Source organism: Doryrhamphus excisus, linkage group LG13, assembly GCF_037039965.1.
Source record: "Doryrhamphus excisus strain RoL-2023G ecotype Guam linkage group LG13, RoL_Dexc_Guam_v1.1, whole genome shotgun sequence".
Classification (NCBI taxonomy): domain Eukaryota; kingdom Metazoa; phylum Chordata; class Actinopteri; order Syngnathiformes; family Syngnathidae; genus Doryrhamphus; species Doryrhamphus excisus.
Window position 1 is genome coordinate 20,259,943 of NC_136369.1, and position 26,262 is coordinate 20,286,204.

The window sequence follows — 26,262 nt, forward strand, 5'->3', positions numbered from 1 at the left end:
GTATATTACATTTTTATACTCAATATAAATACAAAAAAATAACCTTGCAGAGATCAACACTATTTTGTCTATATAGTTCATCTTTTAATGTAATAATATATAATCATTTATATAAATATTACAAAATACATACTGTAACTAGTAATGAAAATAAATAAATATAATAAATATAATAATAAAGTAAATAAAAAGCTAAATAAAATTACCCCAGTCTGATATTTGTATACATACGTACACACACGTACGTACACACATGTACACACACATACATACATACGTACGTACGTACGTACATACATACGTACGTACATACGTACGTACATACATACGTACATACATACGTACATACATACATACGTACATACATACATACGTACATACATACATACGTACATACATACATACGTACATACATACATACGTACATACATACATACATACATACATACGTACATACATACATACGTACATACATACATACGTACATACATACGTACATACATACGTACATACATACATACGTACATACATACGTACATACATACGTACATACATACGTACATACATACATACATACGTACATACATACGTACATACATACATACGTACATACATACGTACATACATACGTACATACATACGTACATACGTACATACATACGTACATACATACATACGTACATACATACGTACATACATACGTACATACATACGTACATACATACGTACATACGTACATACATACGTACATACATACGTATGTGTTCCATAACATTTTTTTTTATATTGGTTTTCATGATCGGGAAAAAAAATCAAATACCGATGTCCACCGATATCACATTTTTATGCTGATATCGGGCCGATAATTGACGGACATTGCTGAAAATTTTATTAAATTAAAATATCAAATATTGAAAATATATGTATTGCAGTCAGTTTCAATAATTGTTCAAATAAAAAAATGTAGCAAACAATAAAGATGAAACTACACTATTTAAGAAATATACAAACAACTAATATAGAGAATAGAGAAACCAAAATATGGATTTCAATAATAAGCTATTTTTTTAATCTTATTGGTATGTTGTTGCTCGACTGTTTCCTTTCACCGACGGTGGCAATAAAATCTTCATCCACTCAAAACGGAGTTATCAGCTTTATATTTTTGATACACTTCTCCAAGCGAATGTCCGCAGAGCGTTGGAAAGTAACGAGGGCGAGCATTTTCCCAATTAATCACATGATTACGCAACCAAGGCAGCGTGCAGACAGCCCTGATGGACCGCAGCACGCCATTAGCCGCTTTCCTCCGCTTTCCTCCGCTTTCCTCCGCTTTCCTCCGCTTTCCTCCGCTTTCCTCCGCTTTCCTCCGCTTTCCTCCGCTTTCCTCCCAACAAACATCCAAAAGCAGAACACATCGGCCGTTGGGAGCCGCGGAAGCCATGATGCGTTCAAAGTGGGAATTAAAAAAAATAAAACAAAGATGTTTGACCTCTGGGATGCTGCGGTGCCGTGCATGTGTGCTAACCGCTAACAGGCTAGCACACATGCGAGCGGCCGTGATGCGAGCGGCCGTGATGCGAGCGGCCGTGATGCGAGCGGCCGTGATGCATCGGCGTAATGAAGGCGCCTGCGGTAGACGGAGAGGCCGTTACGTCACCACAACAACAACATCCTGCATGATTTGGTTTTTGGTTTTTTTTCCACGCTTTGTTTATCCACGGCGCTCCGGTCAGCCGCCGTGCAGATGTTACCCCCCCACACCCCCCCCATGTCCACTTCTGGCTGCCATCATTAGCTCCACTCAGCGCTCATCTGGGTCTCCCTCTGCCCTGGTGCCACGCCGCCAGGCTGGGAGATCACGCTGCTTGTACGCCTCCGACCCACCACGTCGCACGGCTTCCATTCCAGGAATACTACTTTACTTCAAAACACAATTTTACACTGCTTTGTAGTACTTCAAATTGCCTTTTTTTTTTTTTTTAAGTATACACTACACTAACCCCCCCCCCCCAGGGGAGAATTCTCTTCACACTTCACGCTGTATTTACACCATGCGGCTAATCCACAACACGCATGTAAAGCATCTTTGCAACAACACTCACACACGACGACACAAAAGTACATAAACGTTGTCGGCAAGGAATCCGGCAAAACGTTCCACAAAGTAGACTCGGAAAGTCGTACAAGACGTTTTGTTCCATTCAGGAAACAGCCAAAGGTCATCACCATGCATGCCCTCGTTTTACTTTTGCACAGGACTACGTTATGCTAGCCATAGCATTTCAGTATGTGGAATCAAACTATGGAATGGATTGAGTAAGGAAATCAAACAATGCACAACGATGAGCCAATTCAAGAAACAATACAAGCAGTTGATGTTTGCTAAATACAAGGATGAAGAGTCTTGAACCAGTCATGATGTGCTATATATATCACTATATTGACACGCACTATGGTACCCATTATGGCATTGGATGCTCATATCACCCAGTACTTCCGTACGGGACAAAAAATAAAAAAATTAAAAATAATTAAAAAAAAAATCATTTTTTTTTAAATGTATATTTTTTATAAGAATTTATAATGCATTTTTTTATAATAATTAAAACAAAATTAATAAAAAAACTATATTATGGAAAGCAGGAAGTGAACAAATGTAACAGTTAGTGATTGTAAAAGTACCAGATGGAGGGGTAGGATTTAATAAGCTTTGCTTCTTCCTACTCCTTTTGGACATGTGGAACTGGGAACTGATTATGGGATGCACTCAATTGCAATCTGATGCATGTTCAAATGAAATTAAACCATTACCATTACCATTACCATTACCATTACACCTGCCAAATAATTAACATATCTGATTTGAAATGACCTTGGAAGAGAGCATGTTTTAAGCCCCTCCCCCCAGTCAAAATCATCAAAAATGGCCGATATACGTATAGTCAAATAATAATAGTACTTGGTTAAATGTGTAGTCGTGACAACGGCTTGACTTTGCGCTTTTCTAGATCTGGAGTCCCTGCGACATTTCGTGAACCTTGACATTACTCGCGCTCGACTGCAGCTCCTCATGTGTCACAAGCGTTTATGTTCCGCGGGTCCTCGCCGAGTCCTCGACGCTGAGCTGGGGTCAATGCAAGAAAGAGAGAGAGAGAAAGACGACATCACGACATCGCTGGACGTGCGAGCATGAAGAGATTTCTAGCCGACCACAACCGGGGCTCATCAGCTGTCAATCACACCTCGGGCCCACGTCTTCGCGTATACGGGAGAGTATTGAAGAAAAGCTCCGTTGCTCTGAAACTTAAGACGACTTATTGTTGTTGTACACGCCGATATTTTGTGTTTTTCGCCGAGTCACCCCTGAAAGACGACGGCCTGGCTTGGTTTCATTGATGAGCTAGCACAGAGCAGCCTTAGCGGAGCATCAAAAACCAGAGCCATCTTGCTGTGAATCATCAGCGCTAACCACTAATCCACCGCACGGCCTTGAAAGGAGCATCCTAAAAGCCGTTTGGAAGTCATTTGAGAGCCAATGGAGACTTCCTCTTTGAGCAACACTTCCTGTTTGCTCATTTGGAAGCGAGCGAGCGCAGCTGCCAAGTGGAGCACTTCCTCCTATGGAAGGAGCACAAAGACATCATCATCTGCTCCGGCAGCCCGCCAGCCGCCGCCATGCTGCTCGTCTATTAAAAAGCCACGAGCGCGAGGAAAGAGAGTCCGTCGTCAAGCGCGTCAAGTGTCACATCGTGACTCACGCAGAGAGAGCGCCTTCGTCGGCGGCCAATAAAGTTTGCACAGCGGCGTCTCCAAATGGCAGCCAAGCCTCCCTGAGTGGGAACTTCAGACAAAAAAATCCTGGCAGGTGATTTTTGTCAACTGCAGCCAGTTGGTGCGCGGATCTCGCCAGACAGGCTGTGATGGCGCGTAGCGGAAATAGAAACCACAGGATCGACGCGGGCTTGCATGCTGCCGTTGCTTCGCTTACATGGCTAACGCCATTTTTAGCAGTCTTGACACCGGTTAGCTTGTTATGTTTAATAATAACAAAATGTGTTTTTTTTTTTCAAAATTACACTTCTCTGGATGGCCAAAAGCAAATGCATTTATGTTTATTATTACTTTATTTTAGCATTTTCATAGCTAAACAGTTCTGACAGCTAAAATAAGCTAACAAATGGAACTACCCAAGCGTCTTGACGCAGGCACTTACACTATTAAGATTAAGATATGCCTTTATTCGTCCCTCAGTGGGGAAATTTGTATATATTACACTATATTGTGCCACCAAGCACCGTAGTTCCGCAAATGTTGTAATTGACACCATAAACATTCATTCTAGATTTATTTTGGATACATATTTAGATTCCTTGACCATGAAAACATACAATGGAAAGGTTTGAAAACGAAATGAAAGAATGTTAACCATGATAACATGCTAACATTAGCATGCTAACACCTAGCATGATAGCGCTGAGTGATTGCTTAAGCTCATATTCATAAAAATTAGAAAAAATGCTTGTTGGCTCATGTTTGCATGCTAATATTACCACACTAACATTAGCATGCTAACACCTAGCATGATAGCTTGCTTAAGCTCATATTCATGAAAATCACAAAAAAAGCTTGTTTGCTCATGTTTGCATGCTAACATTAGCACACTAACATTAGAATGCTAACACCTAGCCTGATAGTGCTAAGTGCTTGCTTAAGCTCATGTTCATGAAAATCGCAAAAATGCTTGTTTGCATGTTAACATTAGCACACTAACATTAGCATGCTAACACCTAGCATGATAGCGCTAAGTGCTAGCTAAAGTTCATATTCATGAAAATCACAAAAAATGCTTGCTTGCATGTTAACATTAGCACACTAACATTAGCATGCTAACACCTAGCATGATAGCGCTGAGTGCTTGCTTAAGCTCATATTCATAAAAATCAGAAAAAATGCTTGTTGGCTCATGTTTGCATGCTAATATTACCACACTAACATTAGCATGCTAACACCTAGCATGATAGCTTGCTTAAGCTCATATTCATGAAAATCGCAAAAAAAGCTTGTTTGCTCATGTTTGCATGCTAACATTAGCACACTAACATTAGCATGCTAACACCTAGCCTGATAGTGCTAAGTGCTTGCTTAAGCTCATGTTCATGAAAATCGCAAAAAATGCTTGTTTGCATGTTAACATTAGCACACTAACATTAGCATGCTAACACCTAGCATGATAGCGCTAAGTGCTAGCTAAAGTTCATATTCATGAAAATCACAAAAAATGCTTGTTTGCATGTTAACATTAGCACACTAACATTAGCATGCTAACACCTAGCATGATAGCGCTAAGTGCTAGCTAAAGTTCATATTCATGAAAATCACAAAAATGCTTGTTTGCATGTTAACATTAGTACACTAACATTAGCATGCTAACACCTAGCCTGATAGTGCTAAGTGCTTGCTTAAGTTCATGTTCACAAAAATTGCAAAAAATGCTTGTTTGCATGTTAACATTAGCACACTAACATTAGCATGTTAACACCTAGCATGATAGCGCCAAGTGCTTGCTTAAGCTCATATTCATGAAAAACGCTCGTTTGCTCATGTTTGCCTGCTAACATTAGCATGCTAACACTTAAAATAACTGCACTGATCAAAATGCCGAAAAATGCTAATATGCTAATATTAGCATGATACCCATGAAAACAACTAAAGATGTTACTATTATATCACCCCAGGACAACATGACATCAAAAATAGTGAAAATACTATATAAAACAATACAAAATAAAACAATTAAAATTGTTAAGAGCTATGATAAAAATGAAAACTTTATTCAAAATTCACACCTCGTTGCATTTACGATCGTCATTGTTCAACAGAAATGTTACAAACAAACATGATCTGTGACTGACGTATCAAAAGTATCAATACTTCAATTTGAGAATCGACTTTAGCGAACGGGCAGCTGGTATCGGGAGTATCGATATCCGCTCATCCCTACTTCCTGGTTGACGGATTCCAGCGCGCCAAAAGAATACGGTTAAATAAAGCTCCAGCCAATAGGAGGCAACATTTAGCGTCACGTGATAACCCGAGCCGCGTCTTTTGCATTTCACTTGACAGCACGAGGGCGTTGGAGGTTGGAGGATACAACATGGCGGCTCTCCGAGGGCCCGCCGGGCACTTCACCACCACCACCACCCCCCCGTCCCCCCTCCCTGGCAAAGCAGCGTGCTGGGGGCGGGGAGTGTTTGTGTGTGGAGGTGAAATGTCGAGCAGCGAATGCAAATTCATGCTGACAAGCGGTGCGGAAAACATGTTCTGCGCGACTCGGAGGAGGACCCTTGATATTTGCCAAAGTCAAAGCCGACATGTCAGCCCGGCCCGAGGCGGAAGTTACATCACGGCAAAGTTCACGTGCAGCTCAGCCGACGACGGAGGTGGATCTTTTCGAGCTTCCAAGCCTACTTCCAGTTTATGTACACGAAGCTTTCTGTAGTCACTACTTTAAATACTTTAAATCTTACAGTGGAAGCTCGTTTTTGTCATTAATCCCGCCCAAAAAGTGCCGCGAAAAGCTGTTGTGTCTCCCCTGAAACCGCTCCCCCTTGAAACCCGTTTTAAAGGTTCCTACCTTTAGCATTCACACAGACGCTAAGTCGCGCACTTTGTCCTCACGGACGCTTTGAAAGCAAGTGACCCAATGGCGCCCCCTATCTGACTTCCCTGCCACTTCAAGGTCAACCTGCCAGTGAACTCCCAAGCACAAACAACCTTCCTGCTCCTGCCTGGAAAATGTGAGCACGCTGCCTCCCAATCAACATTCATATCCTGCGGCTTCCTCGGAGCAGCTCCTAAAAGAGGAAAGTGAGGAATGTTGTCACAAATCCGGATAGCGGTTTACATGTGATTAATGCTGATTGATGCGGGCCTGCTAGCGAGTTAGTACCCCTGCACTGGTCACACAGGACCCCCATCATGCAAACATTACATCTAAGAGGCCTGCGGCTGATTCCTTCAAATAAATTAAACATTTAAAAAAAGAGTTAATCAGATTAATTACAAGAGGGATTAGCTAATTTGTGGCTGCTGTCAGTTGTAGCTCAGGTGCGCAACTTAGTTGTGACTAAAAGCTGATTAGCAGACATCCTCCTGAGCTGCTGCTGCTGCTGCTGCTGCTTGGCGGGATTACCGCAAAGTGCCAACGGCCAGCTCGCGTCGCAGGGAAGCAACTTAACTCCCATTTAACGCCTTCACTCGGGAATGACGAGGAACAGACAAGCACGCCGGCGTATCCTGCATGGATAGAAGTGCCGATTCCCAACCGAGAGAAAGCACCAAATGATTCAATTCCACAGAGCGAATCCTAAAAAGATGATTTACATGGCTTCCTGCCGTGTTTTTATACTTTCAGGGTGTCGTCATTAGACTAAAGTACAATAGTAAACGTGTTATGAGGGGATTAGACAGTGGTAGAGGACCACAATGTATTCCACAGGACATCTTCGGCACTGTCCTCATGCATTCTGATGCACACGCTACAAAAGCCAAATGAAGTGTGCTAGTTCCATCAACATTAGCATCTTAACACCTAGCCTGATAGCGCTAAGTGCTTGCTTAAGCTCATGTTCATGAAAATCGCAAAAAATGCTCATTTGCTCACGTTTGCATGTTAACATTAGCATGCTAACACCTAGCATGCTAGCACTAAGTGCTTGCCTAAGCTCATTCCTGAAAATTGCAAAAAATGCTCGTTTGCATGTTAACATTAGCACACTAACATTAGCATGCTAACACCTAGCCTGATAGCGCTAAGTGCTTGCTTAAGCCTATGTTCATGAAAATCGCAGAAAAATGCTTGTTTGCATGTTAACATTAGCATGCTAACATCTAGCATGATAGCACTAAGTGCTTGCTTAAGCCTATGTTCATGAAAATCGCAAAAAAATGCTTGTTTGCATGTTAACATTAGCACGCTAACGCCTAGCATGATAGCACTAAGTGCTTGCTTAAGCTCATATTCCTGAAAATTGCAAAAAAATGCTTGTTTGCATGTTAACATTAGCACGCTAACACCTAGCCTGATAGCGCTAAGTGCTTGCTTAAGCTCATATTCATGAAAAATCGCAAAAAATACTCATTTGCATGTTAACATTAGCACACTAACATTAGCATGCTAACACCTAGCCTGATAGCGCTAAGTGCTTGCTTAAGCCTATGTTCATGAAAATCACAAAAAAATGCTCGTTTGCATGTTAACATTAGCACGCTAACGCCTAGCATGATAGCACTAAGTGCTTGCTTAAGCTCATATTCCTGAAAATTGCAAAAAAATGCTCATTTGCTCATGTTTGCATGTTAACATTAGCACGCTAACACCTAGCCTGATAGCGCTAAGTGCTTGCTTAAGCTCATATTCATGAAAATCACAAAAATACTCATTTGTTCATGTTTGCCTGCTAACATTAGCATGCTAACACTTAAAATAAGTGCACTGATCAAAATGGCTCAAAATGCTAATATTATATATGCTAATATTAGCGTGATACCCATGAATACAACTAAAAATGTTACTATTATATCACCTCAGGACAAAATGACATCAAAAATAGTGAAAATACTATTTTGAACAATAAAAACACCAATTAAAATTGTTAATTAAAAACAATTAAAAAGTATCAATACTTCTCTTTGAGAATTAACTTTAGCACACGGGCAGCTGGTATCGGGAGTATGGATATCCGCGCATCCCTACTTCCTGGTTCAGGGATTCCAGCACTCCAAAAGAATAGTTTAAATAAAGCTCCTTCGTGTGTTTCTATACACTTTCAGGGTGTCATTATTAGACTAAAGTACAATAGTAAACGTGTTATGAGGGGATTAGACAGTGGTAGAGGACCACAATGTATTCCACAGGACATGTTCAGCACTGTCCTCATGCATTCTGATGCACACGCTACAAAAGCCAAATGAAGTGTGCTAGTTCCACCTAGTGGCAAAAAGGGTCAATTACAGTTCTTTACCACCATTTTTTTTTACATTGATTTTTGGGGATTTCAATTTTGTGAAATGTATTTAAAAAAATGTACAACAAATAATAAATTGCATAAAAATTAATAAGAATAATTGACAAACCTTTGTTATTTTATTTTAACGGCTGTTTTAGAGATGCTTACATTTGATGTTTGAATAAATGCAAAAAAAGGAAGAAATTTGTTTGTGTTCAATTAGAAATACGAGAAATTATGTTTGCTCGTCCCAGTGGTCACTTCATCGAGGGTTAAAAGGTCAGGAGTTTCCCTGGCCATCATAAACAAAACAAAAAAAAAAGTTATTAAAAAGTAAAGCGGTGTTCAACCCCTGGTTGCGTTTCCAAAAGGTGTTGTGGGCCGTGTGGGGTACCTTCATGCTTGGCAGGGGGTCGTGTTGCTTTTGGTGAGACACGTGCGATGGGATCGGGGTGGCGGGCCGGAGTCGGCGTCACGTGACCGGGTCGGGACGGTCGCGGCTGTGGGCGCTTCAGAGATTATGTAATCCCCGGCCCCCCCCTGGTTTAGGACCGTCGGTGCTGCAGAGAGTGATGGGATGGGAATGACAGCAACAACAAAGCAGCATCTCCAGGAGGTCAGAGCCTGATGGAGACACTGACAACTTGGGTTGTAGGATTTTGGGGGGGCGGGGGGGGGGGGGACTGAAAACTCACAAAGGATACTGTCATATTTTTGTGTTTCAATTTCACTTAGTTGGTGTGTTTTATTTGTAATGTTTGTCCCAATGTAATATTTTCATGATATGGGAGTGGTGAACAGTCACCATTGTTGTACATTGTGTTGGTCCTTTTTGTGTTGAGCTGTTTGAAAACAAAAAATATTGTTTAATAAAGAAAAATGGCATGAAACAATCATATGATCCAGGTTCCATGTTAGTGTATTAAAAACGATCTTCCAGAAGCTGCAATTAATTGAGTGAACTATGGACTAATGCGATTAATCTCAATATTATAATCAATGGTGAGCCCTAATAACTAGTATATTTTTGTGATATTATTACATTATAGTCTACACCCCCCCCTCGGTTTTCTAAGATGCCAAGGGCCATCCGTGTCAGATGGAATGATTTATTCATGATAGCATAATAAAACAATGAACATTGAAAGCACTGACAGTTGAATGGAAGGCCTCTCACACACAGCATGCACCAACCAACCGCCACGTTCCCGCTCAACATTCCCAACACCCCCCCCCCCCCCCGCCCATTTTTGTTTTGTAAATTCTCTGCCCCAGTCAGTTTGTCTTTTTTTTTTTTAATCCTTTAAATATATTTTGATATAAAAAAAAACCAAGCCCACGTATGATGAAACCACATGTTCAGGGTCTCCTCCTCCTCTTCCTGTTATGCTGTCATGACCCCCCCTCGTCTCTACTCATGGTTCCTCCCAATAATAAGTCTTAGCTGGAGGACAAACATGATACTGTCCCCCCCTCCTTTAAAAAAAAAGTTTACTCTCTCGTTGTAGACACAAAAAATGGGGGAGACGGCACTAAAAAAATGGTTTGATAACCTCCCTGAAAAGAAGAAAGCAATTTAAAAAAAGATGAAGTCATAAAAAAAAAATAAGACCACAGTGCTGGAGGGACGTCTGGAGGCACTTTGGCACAGAGCGAAGGCCCCACACCCGACACCACGCCCAGCAGAGAGGGAGGGGGGGCATGCAGGCAGGAAAAGGGGGATGACAAAAGAGGACAGCAAGCACCTGACAAACGTGGAGGAAAAGGCCAGCCTCCCCTCCAGTTAATGCCGTGTTCAACAGAGGAGGGGTGGTGGTGGAGGGGTGGAGGCGGGGCGGGGCGGGAGGAAGAGGAGGAGGAAGAGGAAGAGAAGAAGACAAGGAAACATGGCCAAAGCTTTACAACACAAACAGGAAAACGCTCCTTAAAAGGGGAAGGAAGCGGAGGGAGGCAGTCCCACAGGCTGGAGAGGAAGTGTCACTGTGGTCCCTTGTTTGTTTGTCTTGTGGTGTGGGCTGCCCCCGCCCCCCCACACACCCCCGACCCCCCCTACCATCCCCTCTCCTCGCCGCCGCTTCACAGGTAGAGCTCCTTGGCTCTGATATGCTGCAGCTTCTCCCTCAGCATGCGAAAGGACGGCCGCACCACCGGGTCCAGGGTCCAGCACTGCTTCATCAGGTCATAAACCACCGGCGGGCAGCCGTCGGGGGCGTCCATCTTGTAGCCCTTCTCCACCCGGGGCACCACCTCTTTCAGCGGCTGGGAGGGAGGAAGGGGAAGAAGGTGGGCGTGCACAAACAAAGACAGCGTGACTCAAGGGGTGGGAGATCATCCGCTGCTCTTCCTGACACGGCAGTGTCCCTGGTGGGATACCTGTACACGGGTTCCATTCCAGGCCGAGGTTGCAACAAGGAGGACACCCGGAGTAAAAACTAAGCCAAAACCGTTCATGTGAATGCCTTGCTGTGGAAAAACAAGCAGCAAATTCATTGGCTATAGTGAAGAATGCTGCCACCTGCTGGTAGAAGGGTGGTGCTACAATTTACAAAAGTCCCTTTAAATAAGCCCTACCAGGAATAGTCGTCCCACTGAGGACAATCGGCATAAAATAATGGACGGATGGCTCATGATTGAATGGGGGCCATTAAATAAAACATGCACATTAAAGCACAGTTGACACCTTTTCAAATATAGTTTTGCCCAAATTCAGTTAATAATAAAATAAGGCATCCCAAAGACGCATTTAAAGATGTTGCTACCATGTGTGTAGTATCCTACACTGGCCACTAGGTGTCAGTAATGTTTGGGGGCGGATCTCACAAAAGGAACAATAATCCCCAACACGGCTTTGCTCTGGGATCCATAACCCAACGGCAAGCTAAAACTCAACTCTGAACCCCCCCGACATGACTTCTTGTCCTCCCACCACTCGAGCCGATTTACGGCAGCACATGAGCATAAACCTTATTTATGTCTTACATGGCTTATTTTCTTTTATTACTATCTACTATGTTGGGTAATAGGAGTGTAAAGGTAACTATAGGGGTGTTATTTCATGTTTAGAGCTTTCTAATGTAAAAAAAAAGCTTTTTCTATGCTCTATTGTACAGAAATATTCCATTTATTGATAAGGCATCCAACTTTGTGAAAACACAATCGGGTTAATGAACACAATAAATGACTGTTGTCATTAGCATTAAAGCTACAGACACGCCGTAGCTGTAATGTTAATGACGTGTTTGTGTCCAAGCCCGTCTATGACAGGCAGCACCTCATCCACTTCCTGCATGGACACCAGAACTCTGCAGACGCCATACGTCCCGAACATCAACATAACAGTAAAGAGTTGGGGGAGACAGTGGGACACCAACGTTAGCATAGCTCGGTTTGAACTAAATCGTTTTCGGCTTGTCTGTTTGCTGAAGAAAAACGAAATGAGCAAATTTCCCAACCGTTTGTGTGCAAGCCAGCACCCACATGTAAGTGTAATAAGGAAGTGCGTGTTTGTGTAGTCGGTACTATAAATAGCTGTGAAGAAGAGTGGTCTTTATTTGCCCCGTGCGGCGTGCAGGTACTCACAATTCGAGGGTAAGGCACGCGGCCGAAGGAGTAGATCTCCCACAGTAAGATTCCGTAACTCCACACGTCTGACTTGGTGGAAAACCTCTGCGGGGTGACAGTGATGCAAGAGAGCGTCGGGGTTACGCTAAGCTAAGTCGGCTAAGGGGCTCTGAGCGAACGTCGCTCCTGTCTCACCTTCTCTCTGAGAGCTTCGGGGGAGGTCCATTTGACCGGCAGCTTGGCGGTGTCCTGTATGGAAGAGGCCTCCTTCGTGAGGCCGAAGTCGCTGACCTTGGCGATGTTGTCGTCCGACACCAGCACGTTGCGAGCCGCCAGGTCTCTGTGGACGAAGTTGTTGGCCTCCAGGTACTCCATGGCCTCGCACACGTCGCTGGGGGGGGGGGGGGGGGGGGGACATCGGTCACGCATGTCTTGGGACAGCATTACGTCGTCAACAGACGAGCACGACCACCACTCACAGTGAGAACTTTAGCAGGCAGTCTCCGCCCAGCACGGTCCGCCCTCGGGACCGCAGGTAGTCCACGAGGCTGCCCTGTGTGGGACACAGTGGAGGAAACACAGCGTTTAACTTTTAAAATCAGTCGGCTGCCGGGTCTCTGAACGCCGCAGGGTGGCTTTGTACAGAAAAGCAAATAACCACTAACCACTGTGGCTGTAGGCGACTTCCTGATGTAATATTTTTATAACGCCGCATGTAATGATTTTTATTTTTAAGCGCGCAGACCTCACAGCTAGGAGACCAGGGTTCAATTCCACCCTCGGCCATCTCTGTGTGGAGTTTGCATGTTCTCCCCGTGCGGTGGACTAAAGCGTTCATTTCAGTCAACGGAATCATTCCGCTTCATTCAGTAAAAAGATCCGTTCATTTCGGTCAATTTGTTGTTACCGTGTGATCTCCCCCTGTGCATAGACCCGGCCAGTTGTGTCGAGTCAGTCCGTTCACTCGTGTTCACGTTCGTTCCGACTCAACAGCTCACCAACTCGTGCCGTGTCGGTCATGAACAAAACGGACGGCGGACTGAACGGGTATTTTATGAGCGGTTCATTCGTTCGACCTGAACGACCCGTTCGTTCACGAACGCCACACCGCTACTCAGAATCAAAACATGATGGCGGCCATGGCAACAAGTTGGGCCGGAAGAAAAGATCACGCAACAGAGTATCCAAAGTATGGGAATACTTCACGCCAAAAGGTAACGATGCGCTGGTTTGGGACCTATGCAAAAGTGAGATGGAACATCACAAAAGCACGACTGCGATGCACCAGCACCGATTGAGGAAGCACCCGAGGGGAAGACGCCGTACGTTTGCAACTTTTTTTTTTTTTTATTTCCTTGTTTGCAATGATTAATCCAAACCGCACCACGTAACTTGTGCTTTCAGGGATTAATCGATGCATTGAAAAAACATTTTCTAGATTAATTGATTACAGAAATAATCGTTTAACCCAGCCCTAATACCATACTACGTCTACTTTCTGCTTCTCAAGACTGGTATACATATATATCCAAATATACATTGAACTGTAGTTTGTGCACACCTGAAGGTAAGGACTTTGTCTAATTGTACCCGTTGATTTGTCCTAATGGAATATCTTGACAGTACTACTGACATCGCTACTATCAGAGAACCATAGTAGAGCGGAGGGAGTGCAGTATTATTCAGACGTGCTCACCACCTTCAAGTCTGCATCTGCATCAATTCGTGTGAAAGTACTTTCACCGGTACCTTGGCCATGTACTCCGTGACGATGTAGAGGCTTCCCCTCTCCTCCACGATGACTCCCAGCAACTGCACCAGGTTGTTGTGTCTCAGTTGCCTGCAGCCACACAGAGGCTTCCATTCAGCTCCACGCCGTCCGGGAACTGATTGGTCACATGCATCCTGCCAGAACTTACGTCATGACGGAGGCCTCTGCGATGAAAGCCTGCGCTGTGGCGTCGTTCTTGATGCACTTGACTGCCACTTTGGTCCCTCTGTAGTCTCCCACCATGACATCTGAAGACGAGCCGGGGATTAGTTGGCCACAGTCATGACATTTCTTTCTTAACACCATTCTGACCTCCAAACTCTCCTTTGCCGATGGTCTGCAGGAGTTTCAGCTCCTTCCTGTTCAAGGCCCAGCCGCCTGCGGGGGAGACCAGACACGAGTCAGGCAGACGTCCTCTTTCGGTTAATCTAGCGCACGCGTTCCAGAGTACTTGGTAGCAGAATAACGTCAGTATCTACTGTATCTGGAGGTCAGAGGTTGGACAAGATGGAGGTTGGAATGACAGGTGGGGGGGGGGTTAGCGGCTTAGCGCCGACCTTGCCGCAGCTCAGCAGTCAGACAGATAAGAGGAGCCCCGCGGCGTTTAACGCGATTACTGCTTTTGTTGGACTTAATGTTTTCGACAGGGGAAATGCAGCGACGTCCCGTCCCGCCCCGCCCCGCGACGGATCCGTTTAATGAGCCCACGGTGTCCTTACTCCTGGAGAACTCGTCCTGCGCCGCCACGGTGCCCTCCATCAGCTTGGGTTTGATGAGGCTGGTGCAGAGGCCATCGGCGTCTTTGGTGTAATGCTGCAACGACAGACAAATGACCTTTAACGTTTGATGATACGCTTTAGAATCGCCGGAGTTTGCTCCCGCCCCCACTGATGAATTACATTTACAATTACATTCCTCGTCACCGAAATCCGTCCAGAACCACGGGGTAACACAGGGGTGGGCAAACTACGGCCCGGGGGCCACATCCGGCCCGCCAAGTGTTTGAATACGGCCCGCCCAATCTTTCCAAAGTATTTCATTTAAACTCAACATACAACCTGGCATCATGGCCTGAGCCAACCTTTTGATGGTTTTATCAATTTCCTTTTTTGACATGGTCTGTTGTTTACAAAGTGCTCCTGAAAAAAGGGACACAAGCACATAATAATAATAATTATTATTATTATTATATTATTATAATTATTATTAGAACTATTATGATTATTATAATTATTATATTAATGCTAATTATTATATTAATTATATATAATATTATTGCTATATTTGCATATTTTACATAATAATAATATAATTATTATTTAAATTTTATTGTAATTATTATAATATTTTATTTTAAAAATATTTAAATATAAATATAAAATAATAACTAATAATAGCAAATTGCATGACAATTTTACAGATACAATAATACCAGGTGGACTGTTACGTGTAAAATATATAGTCTGGCCCCCCCGTAAATCAATGCGGCCCACGAGTCAAAAAGTTTGCCAACCCCTGGGGTAACATCATGTAAAAAAAAAAAAAAAAATCCAAACCATCTTAACTTTAAGGGGCTATATGCTCCTAAATATAAACAATAATGCTTTGTCCACACCCATTCTTAAACTGGTTTCAGTTCTGGTCCAGGACCTGCTAATTACACCAGCAAAGGAAAAACAAATATTAATAAAAACAAAACGCACTGAATCTGAAAACACATCAATAGCGCTTAATGTGGAAACATATTTGGGAGACATATTTGGGAGTATTCGGGAAACGTCACAAATCTGCGAGTCCACTTAGCGAGACACCATGAGGACCTGCCGCTAGCAAGCAACGCCAGGGTCCTTTTGTATACTACAAAAGTAGTACTGGGATATTGCAGGTATTTTGTTTTTCCAATTGATATGACTATTTAGTTAAATTATGCTTATTTCAAGCCTCCTAAAAAGGACTTTTTACTGACTTTGTTCCACAAAAATACTCTTCTGATGGTGGATAAGTCAGGGACTATAGCTAATAGAATGTGAACATTTGAGCAGGACCTTGAGACATCGTTTCATTTATTTGTTGGATGTTAATTAAAGCTTAATTTATCCAAATGCTACACAAGTTTTTACAGAGGAAAGTTTGTGATACAGCACAACATACTGTTCTAATCGCCAACCAGAAACATATTTGGGAGAGACCCTAAATTAAAAAAAAAGGACATCTAAAGTGCTTCTGATGTTTCCGATTCCCGTAGAGGAGAACCTGCAACAGGTGGTGACAAACGACGCGTCAGTCGGCGAGCGGGAGCAACATCGATACAAGAGAGCAGATAAACGACGACGTTTGCCTCCTATCAGGATGAAAGCCATTTTGCTTTGCCGTTTATTGTTTTGTCGGGCCTGTCGTACCTTTTGTACGTTGCAGGATTGTTTGAGGATGCTGTCACATCTTTTTACTCCGAGTGATTGAACAAGTAGTGCAAGGAGAAGCCTTTTTGCAGTTTAAATCCTTCAAACTATTACTTGTAAAAACTACACGGCATTTCAGTGCAACGCTTAGGAGATCTGTGCTTATGGGTTTTCTTTTCATATTTAGATATTCTGTTTGATGTAATGTTCTTGCGTTGTGTAGTCCTTACTAAAACGTATTGTAAATATGTTTAGTTAATTATTAGTACATACAGTCATTCGCTAATGATAAGCATGTGTTGCAACATTGGGTTCATTTGATAAAACAACAACAACCTCTTGGCATGCAACTGGGGGATGCGTGCTTGTCATTGGACAGCGATGACATCATCACCGTTGCAGGTCCACTGCAGAGCGAGAGTGACGTGGCAGTTATGCCATGAGGATGCTATGACAAGTAAAAGGTCACATAAAAAGCAAGAGGAAGTTCTGCTGGATGGCGACAGGATGTAGTGTGAGACTGTGTGTTTGTGGCGGGGGGGTTGGGTGGGGGATTACTTATTTTAGGAAGCGGCGAGCGTGTGAGATGTCGGTGGCAGACAGATTCTTAAGTCACATGGGGGCACTGGAGGGCAAAAGCCACTTTGTGGCAAAACTAATTGCTAAACTGCAGCATGGCGAATCGGGCACAGGGTGCAGTTACGATGCTAACCACCGGGGGGAGATGTGGTGAAGCAGGTTCCCCACGCGGCACCGCGGCACCGCGGCACCGCGACTCGCCTTGAGAAGGGCTAACAATGCGTTATGTAAGACTAACGTGGGGATGCTGTGTCTGTGCTGGGATATCTGGACCCATGACGGAGTCGTGCATCATTTGGGGGGGTTGAGGGTTGAACTGCACGCCAACCAGAGCAAACCAAGTAGAGACAACCCACGGATCGGCATGTATGACATCACAGCGGGAGGCTATATGGAGCCTGCTGTGACAGGCCACAGGGAGTGGGTCTGGCCGGACCGGAAAGCACACACAAGAATGCAAGGAATCCTCTGGTAGGCGACGGCGGCGTAAAAGGGAAGACGCGGAGAAATGCGGGCGGGGAGCGGCTATAGATAGACGAGGGAGGAAGAGGAGGGAAAGGTAGACACCAACTGTAGGGATGCATAACAAAGAGATGAGGAGGAAGAGGCAGAAACACAAGCCTGGAGGCTGCCAATGACAAACATGCAAAAGATGCGCCGTCCTCGCCGTCCACGCCGGTCCAATTAAAAAGCGCAATAAGCTCCGGTCGGTCGGTGCCCGCAGTTCTTGTTATCGGACAGGATGAAAGTCTGCCTGGATCTGCCTTGCGGCGCTTTGATAACACACCAGGCCCGACTTTGAAGCGAGTGAGATGTTTCGGCAAAATCCCCGCGGGGACACTTGATGGGGGTCGTGTTGTGTTTGTGCAGTTATGCAAGCATGCTAATTAATGATACTTTATTTTGGTTCATTCGTTAACGTTGTGGTGGAGAGGAAACAAGAGGACGGGTGGCTGGAACTGGAACTGCCCCCCCTCCCACCACCCCACCATCCCCAAGTACTGACCCAAAGATATGATATATATATTTTCCCAAATTTCAAGGTTGAGCAAAGTTAGCACACAACCGAGGCGGTGTTGTGATGCTAATTTTAAGATAATGATCTATCACATTAACTGTTGAGACGTTAATAGGATATGCTTTTTTTAATGCAATCCACATAATATCCCTTTGTTTAACCCTTAGATCAGGGGTCTCAAACATGCGGCCCGCGGGCCAAATGTGGCCCGCAGGACACTAGTTTGAGGCCCCCGCCTTGATATGAAAGTTTAATGTTAGTGCGGCCCGCGCAAGTTTGATATGGATGCTGTATGGTATCATGTACCCAGAAAAAATTATTACGTTTGATTAATGTTCATGTGAAAGGTTAAATAACTGTTAATAGTTATCCTTATCCGTGTGGAAGTGGTAAGTTTTGGGCTATTTAAGTTTAAAGGAAATAACTTGAAGGCTACCGTTTAGGTCGCTAGCTCTCTAGTTTGCGAGTTAGCATGTGTCTCAAGACCCTGCAGTTGCGCAATATGTTGTAAATAAAAAGAGTATAAATGTGACTATAGTCGTGTTTTGTCATGTCTACAGGGCTCTAATAATGCTTTGTTCATTTTAATCTGAAAAAAATCATTTGTCTACCCACCAACTATATGTGCTTTCTTAAGTTTTTATTATTTGCCCTTTTATTATTATTATATTAATTTATTTATTACTGATTGATTTTCTTTATTCTTGATTTGCTTATTTATTTTTCATCTTATTTTGTGTAGAAAAATAAAAAGTAAGATATTTGAGAACAGTGGAATGTTTTATCAGAGCTTTTCTTGTAGAAAATCGAAACCAAAGCAAAGTTTATTCATTTTTCTGTTTTTAATAAATGCGTTTTTTTTTTTTTTTGGAAAACCTGATGCAGCCCAGTCTCGCCCAGACCCTAGCTCCAGTGGCCCCCAAGTAAATTGACTTTGAGACCCCTGCCTTAGATGCATAAGTGGGTCAAAAATGACCCAAAAAACATGTTTTTGATATCATGCCATTCACATCTTTAACTTACGTTTTATACATTTTAAGAAATTTTTGTTTTTGTGTTACTACCCCAACCTTCCATAAGTGGGTCAAAAACGACCCGGTCAGGTTGTTTTCTTGAAATATCTTTGTAATGAAAATTTTTTATCATTTCATATTCCAGGTATTCCTCAAAAACATGTTTTTGATATCATGACATTCACATTTTTAACTTACCTTTTATACATTTTAAGATTTTTTTGTTTCTGTGTTACTACCCCAACCTTCCATAAGTGGGTCAAAAATGACCCGGTCAGGTTGTTTTTTTGAAATATTTTCGTTACGAACATTTTTTATCATTTCATATTTCAGGTATTCCTCCAAAAATATGTTTTTTAGCAAACAAGAAGTGTCTGCAGTCTATTGAGATGAGAATTATATTATTCCCCTTGCACGCATCTTTTTTAAAATAAACTTGAAAAGCTCATCTTCCTGAAAAAAAAAACAACTCTTGATGTGGAAAAACTGCAGCCAAAGTTTTGCAGCGCCTCTCTCTCCCTCAACACAGCTGCAGTTTGAGGGCAGGATGCGCTTCCATCGGCACCACGAGGTTGCTGGTCAGCGCGTTTCCGGGATGATCAAAGCGCTCGTTTCCGTCTGTGCTCACCTCAACCAGCTGCATGAGGTTGTCAAAGTACTCCTCCTCGTCGATGGTGAGCTTGCCGTTGTGGTAGATGATGCGGTAGTGCTCCACTTTGCCGTCGCAGCTGACGCACAGGGTGTAGTCGCCGGGGTAGTTGGTGCTCTCCCTCACCAGGAACAGACCCGTCTCCGGCGGGTAGAGGAGCCGCTCCGCCTGCTCCCGGGTGATCTTCCCGTGGAACCAGCTGGTGCAAGTCAGGAGGAATGGAAGAGTCAGCGAGGGGTGTGTCAGAGTTTCAAATCTTTGTAGAACAGCAACAAACACAGTCACGCACTTCCATACACTACATCAGGGGTCTCAAGCGGGCCAAATGTGGCCCGCAGGACACTAGTTTGAGGCCCCCGCCTTGATATGAAAGTTTAATGTTAGCCCGCGCAAGTTTGATATGGATGCTGTATGGTATCATGTACCCAGAAAAAATTATTACGTTTGATTCATGTTCATGTGAAAGGTTAAATAACTGTTAATAGTTATCCTCCCTATCAGTGTGGAAGTGGTAAGTGCAATATCTGATCAAGCTCCACGTGCAAGTGCAATATATGAAGTTTTAAGTGAAGTATTTCTATAATGTCTCATATTAACTCACTAGCAAGATCTCATAGTGTATAGACCGCTCATATATTTCATATTATCTGCAAACTGTATTTGTATATAACTCTGGGTAAAATAGTTGATTTGTTAATACTTGGGTTGTTTATATTGTTTATTTTTTATATTGTGTATTTTGTACTGATTCTGTACTCTTGCTGCTGTGCAACGCTAATTTCCCCACTGAGGGACGATTAATTAATCCAAATAATCCAAACAGGATTTGAGTGGGAAAGTGTGGCGGAAACTAGCAATTTAACCCAAATGATGTGGGCACAGCTGGCCTGGGAACGCCTTGGTGTCCTCCCGGTGGAGCTGGAGGAGGTGGCCGGGGACCGAGAAGTCTGGGCTTCCCAACTAAGACTGCTGCCCCCGCGACCCGGACCCGGATAAGCGGAGGAAAATGGATGGATGTATGTGGGAACGCTCTGGAACCGATTTATTCCGTTTTAGGATCAGGGCTACTATTGTTCCCTGTGGAAAAACTGAACATAAACAAAATCGGAGCTTTCAACCTGTCATAGTTTGTTGCATTTTTTTGGTTGTGCTGGCCAACTGATAAATGCACCCAGCTGCAAAAAGGTATTACATAACGTGGAGAGTTCCACAGACAAAAGCCCGGCTACTCTTTGTGAGGATTAACTCATTGATCCGTGTCAGTGGCCGGAGCAGGAAGCCGCATTAACCCCAAAGAGGAGTCGGCTGTACGCCTTGAGCCTCGGCCGGTGAAGCGGTGGCGACTCAATTGCACTAATTGATTTAGGCCATTTGCAGCGGCTGCCTTCATCCATCCACCCGTCCGGCCGGCCCGTCCTCATCTTCGACCTCCGCCTCCACAGACAGCGGAGGGCTTTGTGGCAAAGCAGCTTAATGCGGTCTGAGTTGATTAGATCAGGCGCAGAAGCAGGCTGCTTCTACCGGCGGACGGGAGACTCCTTAACGAGCAGTAATCCCAGGGGCACAGAAAACGCAAACGGGCTACCGAGACGACTCATTTAGCGGGACTTGCTTTGAGGTACGGAATAATAAATGGGAATACTGTCATCCGTGATCTGGCTGGAAAGCGAAAGGCAATATCCCGGGGAGAATACAAACTAGCACATTATGCTGCACCGTTCCTTGCGTGGCGTGGCGTGCCGCCTCTTGGGGGCAGTGAGGAGGGGTGGGCAGCCAGCTGATGGACACTGCTCTCTGCCGTATCGGGTATCGGTGGTCCAGAAGACCACAGCTGAAGCAATTATGTAACCCCAATAGAGAGGGAGCGGCCTCCCAAAAACATCTGTTGCTAATTCATGAATGGATCAACAAGTGAGAGCAACAGCAGGTCGTCACATATCGTATTCAGTGATGTGTGTATTTATGTATTATATATATATATATATATATACACATATAATAAAACATCATTGAAGCAGTGAGTAGGAGCCGACATATTTAGGCCAAATAAAAGTGACGGCACTTTAAAGCGTTTGTGGCGCTGCTAAGATGTTTTCCAAACGACAGGAAAACAAATGGAGTAGAAGACAAATTCATCAGTAATGTGAGTTGCGTAACAGCAGGATGGCGGGGCAGGATGACCCAATGACCCGAGTTCAAAGGTGCCGGCTGGGAGCAAAAGGGTGCGGCGTCTGATGGCTGCATATTCCAGCCGCGCTCTACATTGATTTCCTTTCAGGGGGGGGGGGAGCTTTGGCGATATGGATCGGCTGGTTTTATGGACGGGCAAAAGAGGGACGCTGCGTCTGGCGTGGAGCCATAGCACAAAGTCGAAATAGTTGACGCTTGTTATTGTTGCTGTCATTTCCTGTCTTATCTTATTTGCATGTTTCTCTCCCTCTCCCTCTGCCTCTCATGTCTCTCTCTCTCCCCCTCTCATGTCTCTCTCTCCCTCTGCCTCTCCCTCCCTCTCATGTCTCTCTCATCTCTCTCTCCCCCTCTCATGTCTCTCTCTCCCTCTCTCTCGCATCTCTCTCTCTCATCTTCTCATCTCTCTCTCTCTCATCTCTCTCTCCCCCTCATGTCTCTCTCATGTCTCTCATCTCTCCCCCTCTCATGTCTCTCCCCCTCTCATATCTCTCTCTCCCCCTCTCATCTCTCTCTCTCTCTCTCATCTCTCTCTCTCTCTCTCTCTCATCTCTCTCTCTCTCTCTCATCTCTCTCTCCCCCTCTCATGTCTCTCTCTCATCTCTCTCTCTCCCCCTCTCATGTCTCTCTCTCTCTCTATCATCTCCCCCCCCATGTCTCTCTCTCTCTCTCTCATCTCTCTCCCCCTCTCATGTCTCTCTCTCTCTCTCTCCCCCCTCTCATGTCTCTCTCTCATCTCTCTCTCTCTCATCTCTCTCTCTCTCATCTCTCTCTCATCTCATCTCTCTCTCATCTCTCTCTCTCATCTCTCTCTCTCTCTCTCATCTCTCTCTCTCTCATCTCTCTCTCTCTCTCTCATCTCTCTCTCTCATCTCTCTCTCTCATCTCTCTCTCTCATCTCTCTCTCTCATCTCTCTCTCTCATCTCTCTCTCTCATCTCTCATCTCTCTCTCTCATCTCTGCCTGACTGATGCTGTTGTGTTTTGTGTGACCGTGTGGTTCTGGCCACTAAGAACGGGTCTCAACGGTGAAAGACGGCCACATCGCTGAGGGAACTTACGGCATGAGACTGAGCTTCCCTCCGGACTTGACTCCTTCCCTCTTCTGGACATAGTTTGCTGGAATGGTGCCTTCCCTGCCCACTATGTTCTTTGCTTTGTACCAGTTGGGATCCTGTTGGAAAAAAAAACATTTAGCAGCATGAAGAGACATAACTTTTTCTTTTTCATCCAAGGTCCAAGGGTCATCCCAGTCCTTACCCTGGTGACTCCGATGATGGTCAGCACGTCTCCTTTACAGAAGGGCAGGTCCTGTTCGTTGGCCGTCTGGAAGTTATACTTGGCCACACATTCGGTGCCCGTTGACCAGGGCGCCTGGGGAGGGAGAAAGCGTTTTTTTTTTTTTTTACAACAATTTTGCTAAATAATCACAATTCATTTGTTTTTTATGGTTTTTTTGTAAATTTAAAGCTGGATGTTAAAACTTTATTTATCCAAATGCTACACTAAGTTTTTACAGAGGAAAGTTTGTGATACAGCATAACATACTGTTGTAAAGGAATAAAAATGTGTTTAGTAAGTACATATTGATGGTGTCATTCAGTTTTTCCAGGAAATAATCTTTAACTACAAGAAAGAAAAAAAAATCACCTCAACAGTATCGTGATATATCGTATCATGAGATATCGTATCGGCAGATTCTTGCCAATACACACCCCTAATAGTTGGGGTAGTATAGTTGACTTACATGGATCCCGGACATGATGAGAGGATGTGGGGAGCAGGTGACCTCAGGCAGGTAGTGCTCAATGTGCAGTCAGTACCATCAGAGCTGTGACATAAACAGAGATGGACATGCCGTCAATCACACGACAACACGTACACGAACCACATTGTGTTATTTTATTCCGCTTGCCCGGGTCGTTTTGGGCAAACACCCTTTATGCACGTTTCAATTACTTTGAAGATCATCAAATCCTAAATTCATACACTTTTAAATTACACAGCTTAAAAACTTTCATTTTGCAGTTGGATTCGAACCTGCAACCTTCCCGGGTCTGAGCTACTGCTGACCCAAAATATTGTATGCAATAAAAAAAACGCCAACATTTCAAAAGGGAACCTATGATGCTCATTTTCGGCCTTTTGTATGGAGTTGTGTACTCCTATAGAGCAGCTACACTCAATAACCCGCACAGAAAGCTTCCTAGATCTTCCAGAATCTGCGTTGAATGTGGTTCCTGGAACGTAGTCTGGCAGTGATGTCACAAAACTCACTGAGGGGAGTGTCAAAATCACCAATTTCACAGTTTTATGTATTAAAATTATGTATTATTATTTATGTACGACTAAAGTTTTATGAAGTACTTTGCTCCTTTTATCAAAGCCTTTTTGGTGTCATGCATGATACTTAATGAGTCTTCTCTGAAAAGAAATTGCCTGAAAACCAAACTGCTCAAAGCCTCTGGCTTCCGACCAGCCTCTAGAACAGGAAGTTGAGAGTCATGCGTGAAGGAGGAAGTGGCCGACGCATATTTTCCAGTGCTCGGTATCAAAAGGGGAGGGGCCAACATACGCAAGATTACCAACATGCTTCCAAAAAAAGGGTACGAGGATGATGCGCCCCCCTTGCAGAGACATGCGCTGATGGCCACGAGCATCGCTGAGCCCGCCGCCACATCCGGTGTCGACACAGGAAGTAACCTGCTTGCAAGACGATTTACAAGACAATTGCAGATGCGATGGAGACAACTGCTGTGTATTGTGCACTAACCAAGAGGGCGCCTGCATTAACTCAAACACCACTCCCGCCCCCCTCCCTCCCTCCCGCCCCCCTCCACTTGTCCACTCACAGCCTGGCGAGGGGAGACAAGCGAGGGCTATTCTGATCAGTCTCACGCTCCGGAGGAAAGCTATTGGAGCACTTCGGCGTCACACTGCTTGCTCACATTCCGCCTCGACTTAGTCAAGTGCTACTGTGAAGATGGCCGCGGGTGAAAGCAACCACTTCTTCAAGGGGGAGACTGCAGAGACGCCGTGGTTCACGTCACAGAATAGTCCTTAATATTACACATTGGCATAGATGCAAACATGTAGGCTCCCAAACAACACAGATCATGGTGTAACTCAGAACGGTGTAACTCATCCAATCCTGAACCACTGCATACATCAGGGTGAACATTTGTCAACAAAACACAGGGCGGTGGTTGGTTTTTGGCGACACCTTGTGGCCACAATAATTCATTGAGTTGAGCTTGTGATGCAGTTGGGCGCTCAAAAGGAATCATACGGAATGCTTTCTAATACGCGTCTGCCTTGGAGACTGTGTCTGTAAGTTATGTGCAACCATAATGACATGATACCTGTGTGGATTGAGACATGGATGTAATAATTATTTAATTATAATAATTAATTATAATGTAAGTTTTTTGGCTGTGCGGTGGGTGAGTGGTTAGCGCGCAGACCTCACAGCTAGCAGACCAGGGTTCAACTCCACCCTCGGCCATATCTCTGTGTGGAGTTAGCATCTTCTCCCCGTGCATGCGTGGGTTTTCTCCGGGTACTCCGGTTTCCTCCCACATTCCAAAAACATGCTAGGTTAATTAGCCACTCCAAATTGTCCATAGGTATGAATGTGAGTGTGAATGGTTGTTTGTCTATACGTATGTGCCCTGCGATTGGCTGCCCACCGGTCCAGGGTGTACCCCGCCTCTCGCCTGAAGACAGCTGGGATAGGCTCCAGCACCCACGCCACCCTCATGAGAATAAGCAGTAGAAAATGAATGAATAAATGACTGATTCGGTTGAGCTGGTTTCATAATTATACCTTTTGAGTGTTAAGTTGGTGTGTGATGAGTTTAGTGTTCTTTGTAAGAACACAAACACATTCCAAAAACATGCTAGGTTAATTAGCCACTCCAAATTGTCCATAGGTATGAATGTGAGTGTGAATGGTTGTTTGTCTATATGTGCCCTGTGATTGGCTGGCCACCAGTCCAGGGTGTACCCCGCCTTTTGCCCCAAGACAGCTGGGATAGGCTCCAGCACCCCCGCGATCCTGGTAAGGATAAGCGGT

The 26,262-nt window shown here is 44.2% G+C and overlaps 1 protein-coding gene across 1 annotated transcript in view; it reads right to left on the reverse strand.

Moving 5' to 3' along the window:
- Positions 1–10,106: 10,106 nt before the first annotated feature.
- Positions 10,107–26,262, reverse strand: part of cskl (c-src tyrosine kinase-like) — a 33,422-nt gene continuing 17,266 nt past the window's right edge. Inside the window, exons 2-13 of the mRNA XM_058088670.2 lie at positions 23,935–24,018; positions 23,448–23,561; positions 23,249–23,361; positions 19,981–20,200; positions 15,063–15,156; positions 14,656–14,721; positions 14,492–14,591; positions 14,322–14,412; positions 13,052–13,125; positions 12,768–12,963; positions 12,591–12,677; positions 10,107–11,270 (exon numbers count right to left, since the gene is read on the reverse strand). Of these exons, the coding sequence (XP_057944653.1) occupies positions 11,088–11,270; positions 12,591–12,677; positions 12,768–12,963; positions 13,052–13,125; positions 14,322–14,412; positions 14,492–14,591; positions 14,656–14,721; positions 15,063–15,156; positions 19,981–20,200; positions 23,249–23,361; positions 23,448–23,561; positions 23,935–23,949 (1,353 nt within the window). The 5' untranslated portion in view covers positions 23,950–24,018 and the 3' untranslated portion in view covers positions 10,107–11,087. The remainder of the gene's footprint in view (positions 11,271–12,590; positions 12,678–12,767; positions 12,964–13,051; positions 13,126–14,321; positions 14,413–14,491; positions 14,592–14,655; positions 14,722–15,062; positions 15,157–19,980; positions 20,201–23,248; positions 23,362–23,447; positions 23,562–23,934; positions 24,019–26,262) is intronic.